The sequence below is a fragment of the Amblyomma maculatum genome, chromosome 10, assembly GCF_055883805.1.
Source record: "Amblyomma maculatum isolate TAMU_Amacu chromosome 10, ASM5588380v1, whole genome shotgun sequence".
Lineage (NCBI taxonomy): Eukaryota > Metazoa > Arthropoda > Arachnida > Ixodida > Ixodidae > Amblyomma > Amblyomma maculatum.
In genome coordinates, this window is record NC_139353.1 from 51694763 (window position 1) to 51707541 (window position 12779).

The 12779-nt window shown below is 42.9% G+C and overlaps 1 protein-coding gene across 5 annotated transcripts in view; it reads left to right on the forward strand.

The window, feature by feature from the left end:
* LOC146176381 (pancreatic lipase-related protein 2-like) overlaps nt 1-2336 on the forward strand; it is a 59729-nt gene extending 57393 nt beyond the window's left edge. For 4 of the 5 annotated variants that reach the window (XM_084582724.1, XM_084582728.1, XM_084582727.1 and 1 more), the window contains one exon: nt 1993-2170. In XM_084582724.1, the coding sequence (XP_084438850.1) occupies nt 1993-1997 (5 nt within the window). In that variant the 3' untranslated portion in view covers nt 1998-2170. Of the gene's footprint in view, nt 1-1992; nt 2171-2221 lie in introns of those variants that run through there. The other variant, XM_084582725.1, reaches the window with a different exon arrangement.
* Nucleotides 2337-12779: the final 10443 nt, after the last annotated feature.

The following is a 12779-nucleotide window of genomic DNA, read 5'->3' on the forward strand; positions in this document are numbered from 1 at the left end:
ACGTAAGCCTCCAAAAATTCACATCATTCAATTTGCTGAACATCGGAAAATAAGGGAAATATTATAGAAGGTGCTAATAAAGCGTAATTCAGTTTCTAAACTTATGTGAGCTGCATCGTCAGAAGAACATCGCTTCGCTATGAACCCTAATCATAAAATTATTTTTAATTGCGCGATAAGCAAAGCGCAACATGTCTTGTAAAAATTATTGAACTGAACTGAATTTCGGTGTTCATCAGGTAAACATTCGAATGATAATAGAACATATATTATTTCGTAGGTGCACTATATATTTGAAATTCAGAAAAAAAGTAGCTGGTTCTATCGGCACAGACACTTCTGCTGAAATTTGGCGGACGACATGCTACTTCACTCAAGTTTGGCGAAATAATATACAGTGGTTTTAAATGGCCCTAAAATTACCGGCTTGAAATGAAATTATCGGTCAAAATATGTCAGCACGAAAACGTCGCATCGAATGGATGAATGTGAAAACGTTTAATTCGGTTGGGAATGACTATAATGAATCTGCGATATGTAGGCCTTTGAATGACCAATTGAAATAATTATTTATTTAGAATAAACGAATTGAATGTTCGATTCGAAGCGGCATCTTCTGTCAGTGTGTTAGTGAAAAATATTGTGTAATGGTGTGTACATTTTAAAAAGATTACTTGGTGCAAAAAATATACTTTGGTGAAACTCAAAACAAAATTTTGAATTGATACATAAAGCATTTCATAATTAGGCGATTAACTGATGTTATTATTCAGTGCGCCTATCGAGCAAATATATAGTACACCAACGAAATAATATATGTTCTATTATCTTCGAATGTTTACCTGATGAACACCGAAATTCATTTCAGTTCAATAATTTTTAGAAAACATGTCGCACTTTGCTATTCGTAATTCTGACAAAACCAAGAAACCTCCGCTAGTAGCAACACACGCTGAAAAAAATTCCGACGTTGCTTTGCACATAAGTCTATAAATTGCATATTGAAGGGATAATGCCATGCTGCAAAATAAATCCTCAGCGCTAATTCTGAGTGCCGACTAAACGGTGGGACTTTAAAAGTGCTAGAAAGGGACATGTTACTGCCTTGTCAACAATCTACAACCACAGGACATGCCGCGTATTCTTCAACGGTTGTGAAAGCAAACTGCAAGATGTTAAACATACCGATAAATTTTTATTCCTTGATGCGCGTTCGTTGCAGTGCTCCTGTCGCGTGGCATTCTCATAGTCACGTCACATTCTCCTGCAACCTGACTGTCACATCTTGTTGTATTATAGCAAGGAGACATCTTCATGCAGCGTGACTGTCACGTGGCTTTTTCACGTAATGCCCTCATAGTTACATGACACAATCGTACAACTTGACTGTCACCTGAGATGGTCATGAAAGGTGGACGTCGCACGATTGAGAATTGAAGTAACTTTATTAGATGAAAATGAAGTAATGAACTATAATTGATTGACTAATTCAAATATTTCAATTACATATAGTCAATTCTCGAACGCTGTAGTTGTGTGCCAATCTTCTCGATAGGTGCACTGAATAATAACATCAGTTAATCGCCTAATTATGAAATGCTTTATGTATCAATTCAAAATGTTGTTTTGAGTTTCACCAAAGTATATTTTTTGCACCAAGTAATCTTTTTAAAATTTACACACCATTACACAATATTTTTTACTAAAACACTGACAGAAGAAGCCGCTTCGAATTGAACATTCAATTCGTTTATTCGAAATAATTATTTAATTTCAACTGGTCACTCACAGGCCTACATATCGCAGATTCATGAATGTCATGCCCAACCGAATTAAACATTATCACATTCATTCATTCGGGGTGACGTTTTCGTGCCGACACATTTGGCCACACGCTTTGTGGACACTTTTTGTCAACAGGATATAGACATATGTTGCTGTCGCAATAAGCAATTGCTCATGTTAACCATGTACTGCCAATTTCATACGCAGGATGAAGCGCACAAGGGTAGAGGGACGATCTTCTGGGAGACCACGAGCTCCTGTCAGCATATTCCGCACAAGAAATAAAATAATTTAAGAGCTTTCTTAGGTGTTGAGGCATGATGAACAACCTCGTTTTTTTCTCAGTCATGAAAGTTGAATGACTATATTGATGTAAATAAAGGGTATTTTTCCTATACTATTCCTTTTTTTTTTTACTTTTTATCGTGTTTTGCAGGATAGAAGATGGCCCTTAGGTATTGCTTGCACCACTTCAAGAAAAACAATGCCAGTAACTGTAGCGAAAGCATCCTTGTGCAAGCATAACGTCTAGTAAGTCAAGGAACAGTTTTGACTACTCATTAAATACTTACATAAGCTTTATTGCGATTGTGAGCAATAAGCCACGCTCTTGGGCAACGAAAAACGATAATGGTAAAAAATAGATTTTATTCAGTTGTGCACAGTTGTGCGCTGCCCTGGTTTTTCGAGTTTGAGGAAATTGTGTATAGATACGTTTGGTTTCATTTTAATGTTTAACATCTCAAAGTGGCGCAAGCTATGAGATACGCCGTAGGGGAGAGGTCAGGAAATTTTGGACCAGCTGGGGTTCTGTTACGTGCGCCAACATCGCACAGCACTTGGGCTCCTTGCTTTTTGCATCCCTCGAAAAGCGGCCGCTACGGCCGGGATTCCGCTCCGCCCCCTTGGGTGCAGTAGTCGAGTGCTATAACCGCTGCACCACTATGGCGGGGCATGTAAAAATAGGGTTCGTGTCCTATTCTTCTGCGTTCTTTGAGCAGCTGTCAGCCTTTTTCAAGATTGCCTGAAAGCGACTGTTCCGCGAGCGTTTCTGCGAAATTGTAGACGAGTATGCGGAACGGGTAAATGCAAATAAATATTCGAACGCTGGTTCTCATCAGAAGCATCGCCGACCAGCTATAAAATAAGTTGCAGGGAACTACAGCGTAAAGACCGCTTGAATAAAGTACGCCAACGCTAGCACCAGTCCTGTGTATTCATGTTGTGGTAGTGAGGATGTTAGATGATCTTGGTCAGGGTCAAAGAACGGCTAAGGTGTTCAGAAGCAGACTAACTTGAGCAAGGTGCCATTAAAGGTAACGGGTACGGCAAGAAGTATGAGCAAAGGTGTGTTTAGTACTTTACACAGAAGTAAGCAGCACTGAAATTTATGCCTGTGAGGGTTATAAGCCCCTTCCTTGCATATATAACTAAATCCCGATTATTGAAATTGAGAGGAGCAGGGAATTATTTCGTCAAATTGGCAAATTTGTTAAACAAGGGAGGCAGTTTTCGTCACTCGGTATCATACAGTCGATTAATATATGGTGTACCGGTATCAAAGAAATAAAATACGTAACGTCCAGAAAATGAAATCGCATCGAAATTACTCCGTAGCCCTCCACTACGGCTCCTCTTTCTCTCTATCCACTTTCACTCCCACCTTCCTCCCTTCCCTTACGGCGCGGTTCAGGTGTCCACAGAAACAAGTGTGACAGATACTGCGCCTCTCCCTCCCTGTGAATCAATCAATCAATCAATCAATCGATCAATTAATCAATCAATCAATCAATCAATTTGAAAGGAAGTAGCAGCAGCACTTAAACGAAGGATCAGAGGAAGCTGCGCTGTTTCGTCATTTTAAAATTCTGTACAAGTCTGCCCACTACGCTACCTTGTTGCAATAATATTGCGGCCAGCGAAAACAACCGACACCGAAAGCACATGCGAAAATGTCCAACTAAAATTTTACTTTGCAAGAAGGGCCCCTTTGAAACAGAAATTTCTTTATTAGGCGAGTCGATATTTGCTTGCTTGCGATATGTTAGCAATAACCGCATCCATATTTGTGCGTTCAGCCAACTATCACAAGAGATCAAGGGCATCCAACGCTTGATCCGATGCCGGTATGCGGCACCCTTGTCCACGCCTTGTCGACGGGCAAGACTGTGGCAAAATCTTGTTTATTGAAATCAACATGACTTCCGTTTTCCACCGCGCAGTTTGGCAGAAGGGAGAGGAAGGTGCTCCATGAGGCTACTGTTGGCTTACATTCATTATATATTTGGTCTTTTTCGCAAAATGTGCCAAGAATGGACTTTTTAACCTTCATACTTTGACAAAAAGTTCATCAAGTTAGGAGAGATAGTGAAGTTTGCTTTGTTTTTCAAATCAGTAAGAACATTGGACCATATGGGGGTTAAAGCAGGAGTCGGGATATCTTCGTTAAATCGGGACTTCAAGGTCGCAGTGAAAAGCGACTCGCGCGTGGAGTCGAGCTGGCGATCGAACCTCCGCGCCTCGAGGGCAAGGAGTCAGCGCTGTTTTTTTTTTCTCCTTTTCTCCGCTCTATTGAGGCACTAGCAGCGCCCAGCGGGGCGCGCAGGAGGCTTGGTTTGTTTCGTCCCTTTGCACCCCAGGTGTCACGAGGAAGCGACGGCAGACGCATTCTTATCGGCCGGGAACGACAGCGGCGCGCTTCTATGAAACACTTTACGGCCGGCTCGGCCAGTGATCTCCCGCTGTGTCGCCAAACATCGGTGCAGGGAGACCCCGCTAATGAAGCCATTTGCCCTGCCACAAGCGCTCACTAAGTGTCCGGCAGAAGGCGACAATAGGTGTGGCCCTTGCCGCCACCCCGCAGCGAAGCATCGGGTGCCAGCAACGGTGACGGTACACTTCTCTGGGACAGTGCGCCCCCCCCCCCCCCCCCCTGCCTCCTTTCACGAGTGGGATGGCTGGAGGACCTAGTTCCTAGATCCCCCGCGGCGTTCCTCCCGAAGGGTGCCAGCTGCAAGGTCGCGTCGCAAACACGCCAGGGAGGGGAAGGGAAGATAGGCGCCGTGTGCGAGGGTTTGGGAACCGGCGAGCGGAGAGATTGTGTGTTTTGAAGGCTGTATTTTTATTTGATGTAATTAAGAACCTGGGTCCAAGATTATTTCCAACCCACCGGGGTTGTGGCATGTTTTTCAATAAGTTGATTGGCTGCTTCATTTTCGGGGCGGATCAGCTAATGTGACCGACCTCTGGTCTGTTGATGTCGGTCATCAAAAAGCGGTCCTCGGACCAGGTTGAGCAGTCCACTCACTGCTTCTTCACTGCCGAATGACCACGTTTGGAGAGGCTACAGCACTTCCGAAGATGTGATATGACGTGATGTGATATGGCTATGATGTGACTATACTGACTTCACCTATTCCTTTCTTACCAATCACTTTCATAGCCTCTCACTCCCTTCCCCCAGTGCAGAGTAGCAAACCGGTTTCTTCTTCCGGTTAACCTCCTTGCCTTACCTTTTCCTCCTCTTCTCCTCATCTCCTCCTGAAGCGAAATGGACACGTGGAGAAGGAATAATTTTATTCGTGCCCTGCGGGAGCTGGAGAAGTACTCCGGTGGAGTACACCATCATGATAGCGCAAAGCGAGATGTTTTGCATATAGTGTGGCATGAAACAGTCGTTTTGGCGAAGAACGTCAAGTGAAGAGGTGTCGTTGGTTAGATTTTGCAAAGGAAAAGCCAGCACAAAACAACAGGAAAAAAGAAAATAACCCGAAATACAGGACGGCCACTATCAACCACCATTTTGTTCTTTCATAAACCATGTGAAAAGCATGTAAGGAATTCATGTAGGGTCCATGCGCTACTTTTCTGCTGCATTCCACACAGCTTTGGTGCTCGGTGGAGCATCAGTGTTTCAAGGCGCCCGCTTCCTCTCCTCTCTCTTTCTGGCTGCCGCATGCTCCAATGGACTTAGTTGACATATTTCTAGTCCATGAAGTGGCACGCAACGCTAGCCGTGTGGGTGTGTGCCGTGTAAACGCTTCCTCAGTACACCAATATGTCAGAATACCTTGCGCCTCTTAACTCATGCTATTGGTTACCTAATATCGATTTACAGGGCCCCCCTTTACCATGTAGCACGATCGTAATTTCGTAGCTTAGAAGTAGCCTGCCCGACGTGGAGTTTCAATGGCCTTGGTGGATTCAATACCCATCTGATAATTACGTATGCGAAGAGGTGACCAAGTTGGAAGCACTTTGCAGCTCGCACAATGGCATATGTGGTGTAGGTGTTACAAAAACCAACAAAGAATAAGCGTCCAACGATGTCATTTTGTGATCTGGGGCTTTAACACTTTTGTGGTCTATGCCCCATTGATGCCATCTGAGGTGTTATGAAAGAGCGCAGCGCTCTCACCTTCCCTATTCGGTTTCTGCGCCGTATGTCGTCACTAACATTTCCTTATAGCGCGTCCTTTTTAACGGGAGCTAATACTTGTAATAAATGGCCGGAGTACGGTAAGTTTAGCAACAAAACACTTGTCAGTATATTCGACATTATGGCCAAGTCGTTCTTCGAGACACCTTATTGTAACACAAGAAAAGGAAAAACGTAAACAAATGAAGACAACGGGCGCTAACTACCAAGAAATATTCTTCTTCTGAAACAGCACAATTATACCCCGGAAGAATACGCAGTCAGTTCGTAAAAGCAATACCAATTTTCAGAAGAGCGAGCTCATCATCGAATCAGTAAATAGAAGGCGGGGACACACATGTGCAGCCAGGACTAATTATCTTTTGTCTTTGACTAATTAACTTTGTCTGCTCATTAGTCTGAGAACACAATTATTAAGAAGGCCGTTTCACATTTATCCTCACTCGACAAATTGCGTTCACAATCTTATTGCCTGTTCTTGATTTTGTGAGCATGATTGATCGAACGCATATTTGTTTCCGCGCGAAGAGGGAATCTGATGCACGACCTGTTCATTGCACGTTACGTACTCTTTATGGTACATAACCGTATATACAAGTGCGTTGCTGTTAGCATTTCCCGTTTTACACAACGTAGCAATTTTAGGGGTCAGAACACGACGGGTGTAATCGCCCTGTGACCAATCCTTTCCAGATTGTGTGAAAATTTAGATGAGGCAAGACAGTACAAAAAGTTGACTCTGTTCGCCGAGACACGTATATAGTTTGCATAGATTCTCGGTTTACAGTTCATTGCGAAGCTTTTCCACAACAGATACTTGTATAAGTGCGAGAAAACCAGCTTCATTCAGCCTCTTTGACTGCTCTCGAAAATTTTCTTAAAACATTTTGAAAACATAGACAGATGATGCTACTCTTTTACATCTTTCGAGTGTGCTGCGTCAGCATGAAAGGTGACGTTATTATGGAGTTTTGCACCAATATTCCACTTCTCAAAACAAGTGGGTTAAAATGTAATGAGCCTTTAACTAAAGTCGAAGTCGCCATTCAAAGGTTAAACAATCATCACGAAATCTAAAAATTTCGATTAGGTCCAAACCCTTTCGGTGACCTTGTCCAGTTTAGGTAAACACAGGTCACCTACAACTGGTCCTGTGCACGACCCGATATATATACCTTTCTTCTGAAGTCGAATGTTCAATTCCAGTTATTGAGAGTTGGTTGTATATGGATAGCTAAAGGTTCAAAAAAGCTGCGCGCTGAAATGCCAGCCGCGTTCTAGAAAGCAATACACCCTAATTTATCACATGTGAAGCGAACAATATTTTTCTGCTTGTCGAGGAGTTTCTTTTTTTATTAGGGGAACATTCTAAGGAAAACCGAAGGCATTACAATGGAAGCTTAACAATAGAAATTCTTTGGTGCATAAACCGCGCGCATTTAGTGCCGTTAAAATGAAACGTTCCTTGAGAAGGAAAACACTGCGCTGTTTCTAAAATGCCATTTTGACAGCTGGCAATTCCTAATTTTACGGTAACGACCAAAGCTTTTTGTCGCTATGTGCGTCACTCAATATGTGCTTCAACTTCTTAAGCCTTGTCGCCTCTATGGCAATTACAATCTATCACCAGAGGAAAAATTATGGACGCTATCAGAAGCCCTAACATCCCTTCTCTAATATACATACGACGCAAATGTTCTTTATTCCTATGTGCATAAATTCTAGGTTGCGATGTTAACTTATTCGAGGACTGGTAGTGCGAAAGGCGCTGCGTACGCAGTAAAACAATAGCCTACGGCGAAAAATATTCTGTGTACATGTTAAGACGTTTATCCGTAACCTATGACGGTAAAGACAGCTCTAGAAAAGGAATAGCTGCATAAGCGCCCAAGGAACAAGCAACGCTGGATAACAATATCTTTCCCGCTAATATCTTCATTAAACATCATCTCACTGTCATCGAACATCTTCTCTCTGTTCCCTGTTCTCCACTGTTCACCGGTTTGCCGCACCGTAAAATTTGGTTGGAGGTGCGGAGTACTTCATTATCACCGCCTCATCCTGGTCTGGAACTTCGGTGCCCTGTGTTCTCTTGTGTCGTCGGCGAAAGGTTAGGAGGCATCTCATGGCTTTTCCCCAGCCTGCCGGACCCAACAAGACCTTGCCGTTCCTCCGCCTCGTCCCCTCGCCCCGACCACAAGACATGACGAAGGAGAGACTGACCAGAGATGCTACACATGACCACAAGACACAAGAAGAGACCCGAGCGACAGTATGTGACCCAACTGACCAGATGGGCCGACCAAAGTCTCTACGACCCAAGACACCGCTACACTTGAAGACACTCCTGCCTATGCCATTCGGTGTGTGCCTTAGCCTCCGCCATCGATTCGTGGCAACGTATGGCCGGATAGTATCCTGGGTCAAGCTTCATCGGGAGTCGTAAGGGCGGCCTGCCGTTCTATTATTCCTTCTTCCTCCCATCAACATGCCATGGAATCATCAACATCGGTAAACTTCTTCGTCTACGATCGGGACGATTGCTCGGTGGCCCCTGGTCATGTTACGGACGATCAAGGAAGAAGAAGCGGGCAGTGGCGCGGGCAGGAGCGCTCGCGCTAGGCCCACTAACATTTTCATTAAACATCATCTCATTGTCATCGAGCATCTCCTCTCTGTTCCCTGTTCTCCTTTGTTCACCGGCTTGCCGCTTCGTAATAATATATTCAAATGAGAGGTTTTCAACTATTGGCGTCAATGTATGGCTTTATAAGCATTCATAAATTCTTCGTTTATTATGACAGCTTTCAAGAGCACCGCAAAACGGAAACTGGTCATCGTCATTGTAGGCGTTGTGTATAAAAAGTTACGAGCATGCTACAGCAAGTCGATCAGACTTGGTGTGTGAAATGACAGGGCCCCAATTGGTTGCCGAGTTGTACGACCCCACGTGACCATAGCGTAGGGTTGACTTTGCAGGAGCGGCTACCTCGTGCAGCTCCAGTCACTTGGGGAAATGAGATGGCATTCGAACACTCTACGACCCTTGAATCCAGAGTCTGATAACAGATCCCAAGCAGTGGCGGCACTTTCGTATCGATTGGCCAAAAACAATGTGCTATATTTAAACTGGATGTCGTTCACAAAATGCGGTAGATTCTTGATAGTCTCATAAGTATGTGTGAGATAATAGATGTAGAAATTGATGAAGTATTGTTCACAAGATATATATATATATATATATATATATATATATATATATATATATATATATATATATTGTGCAGAACGTTGAAGCGGAAGTGCGGGGCTGGCTATGATCCACGAATGATGGGAGAAGATGCCAGGAGGCGGCGAGGAAAAGGAAATCGAGAGACGTTTTTATTGCGAAAACAATACTGCACCAAGGCTAACAGCTCGTCGCATGGTCGGTGGCTGATGAGAAAGAAACAAAGGCCGCGTACGCGGCTTGGCAAGGCGAGAATATTTCCCGCGAGAGTAAAAGTCATAGAAGCTCTGGAACGATGGTCTTTTCCTGAACATGCGACCTCCTTTCAAACCGATAACTGTTTTATTACAACTATTTCGCAGTGCGCTGATACATTAGACTTGACAGCATGCGTTTTAAAGGCCAAAAAACATTGCAATATGATGCCTTCTGTCGTACCTATCCACGTGGTTTGTTTTAGAGCTCTTTATTATAAATAGAACGAACTAATAAATCTTCCAAAGTTCCCGGTCATCTCTATTTGCCAATAATATTTTTCGTTGCGAAAGATTTGATTCAGAAACCCCATTGTATGAAATCCTCCAACCCAACAGACCATATACAACTTACAGAGATATCAAGCTAATGAATAAGCAGAAGGTGGTCGACCTAAGAAAGTATAACATGGGGAAAATTGAGCATGCTCTAAAAAACAGTAGCAGCCTGAAACAGTAAACTAGAAGTTAGGTATAGACAAAAGTCAGATGTATGCACTGAGGGACAACGGGGGCAGTGTCATTACTAACAAGGACAAGATAACCAAGGTAGCCGAGGAATTCTATATGGACCTCTGCGGTAGCGAATGTAGTCTAGACAAAAATCAAATTTTCTGCAGGGAAGAGCAATCAGACGTTCCGCCAGTAATGAAGGATGAAGTTAAGAAAGCTTTAGATGCTTTGAAAAAGGGAAAGCAGCTTGGGAGGATCAGGCAACTAAAGAGTTGTTGTAGGATGGAGGTGATATCGTGGTATAAAAACTGATCACTCTGTATGCGCACTACATGATGATATCGAAGAATCATGGATCAGCGCTAACATTATCCTAATTCATAAGGAAGGGGACGCAATGGAATTGAACAATTACAGACCACTCCGCTTACTATCTTATACATATGAGGTATTTACTAAGGTAACCGCTAAGAGATTCAGGACAACCTTAGACTTCAATCAAGAAAACGACCAAGCAGCTTTTCGGAAAGGGTATCCTATTATCGGTCATATCCACATCATCAAGCAGGTGATAAAAAATGCTCGCACCAGGCCCTATAGGTAGCATTCATTGGCTAAGTAAAAGCGTTTCACTCAGTAAAAACCTCGGCTGTCATGAACGCATTGTGAAATCACGGTGTAGATGAGCTGTATGGGAAAGCAGTGGAAGCAAAATAGTTCTGTATAAAGAAAGTAACAAAATTTCAATTACGAAAAGTGTTGGGCAAGGAGACACCATCTCCGCAGTGCTATTTACAGCTTGCTGAGCGGGTGTATTCAAGGACATGAGATGGGAATAGTTGGGCATCATGGACGATGGAGAATATCTCAGTAATCTGTAATTCGCTTATGACATTGCCTTGCTAAGTAACTAAGGGACCAAGTGCAACTAATGGTTAAACATCTAGCTAGAAGAAGAAAAGTAGCCCTAAAGATTATCATGAAGAAGTTTAAGAACAGCCTGGTAAAAGAACAGCAGTTGAAAATAAGTAGCGAAACGCTGAAGGTGGTAGTCGAATGTGTCTACTTAGGACAGGTAGTTACCGCAGATCCTGACCACGAAAGGAAAATAACTAGGAGAATAAGACTGAGATGGAGCGCATTTGAAAGGTACTCGCCCATTATGACAAGCAGATTAAAGCTATCACTCAAAGGAAAAGTGTATAACAGTTGTATCCTACCGATAATGATGTATTGGGCTGAAACATGGCGATTAAGGAAAAGGGTTCTACATAAGTTCTGGAAAACTTAGATTGCCATTGAACGGAAAATGGTAGGTGTAACGTTAGGAGATAGGAAACATGCAGAGTGGGCCAGAGAAATAACTCATGTTACTTACTTTCTAGTCGAAATTAAAAAGATGGGCATGGGCTGGACATGTAGTGCGAAGAGAGGATAATCCATAGTCTCTGAAGTAATCATTTGGATTCCAAAGGAAGGAAAGCGTAGCAGGGAGCGGCAGAATATTAAGTGGGTGTTTCAGGTTTAGCAGGGGTCAAGTGAATGCTGCTAGCACAGGTATAGTCCGGCTGATGATGATTATATGATGATGTTTCTTGCTTATAACAATCAGCCTCTTCATATCAAGGTAATCTGAAGTGCATGAGGTGCGGCAAGTGAAGCGAATGTGTGCATTTCTCTCATTTTTAGGTGGTATTTGAAGAGCGATCATTATTTCCTTAGATATATTTTTGGCGTTCAGCAGAAATATCTGAGGGAGAACACAGACTAGAGCGGTCTGTAATGCGGAAAGGCTGATGTTGTGAATATTGTTTTCAAGTCGAGGATTTGTTTCAAACCACAGTGGCATTTAAAACTCGGTTTTACTTTGTCGCGCCAAGGCGTTGTCAGATATAAGAGGAATGTATTTGCCTTTTCTGTTAATCACTTATATGATTTTGGAAATGGCAAATATTTTAACTTTCTGTTGAAAATCCTGCATTCTGCGAAGCTGCCACCTGCGGAAAGCCTATCTGTTAAAGTTAAACGAAATAATTGGCTTTCTTCTGTCAGCTCTCAGTGCCTTCTCAATCGGAAGCCAAGCCCTCATTAATAAGATATTTCGCACATAAAGGTGTCTTTGTGGTTAGCTGTAGTTTAGTGAAACATTCCACTCAATTAGGGAAATTATGAATTTAATTAAATACGCCATTTGTTTCCCTTCAAATGTCTGCAAACAGGTGGACATTTTTGACGACAAACCAACTTATAAAGCCAGCCTGAGCGAACGAAAACACGTTTATTGTCCACTTTATATCGTAATTATTCTCCCTAGAGTACCGCAAACACCATAATTATGTGAGGGTTTTGTCGGTTTTGTTTCCATCTTGGTGTAAACGCTTACTAATCCGTACTAACCGGTTGCTCCTTTCCACCCACACTCGTAATATCGGTCCGTGAGGATGTTTTCTATCGCTGGGAATGGGGCCATGTGCTGAAGGATATTCAGTATTGGCCATTTTGTCTCTCTTCAAACGGTGTTTGCATGTTTTAGATGTTCTCTTGAGTCATTTCTAGAAACCCATATGCAAGTTATAAGATGCCATTCCGACAATCGGCGCATCTTTCCAGGTGTGCTGCT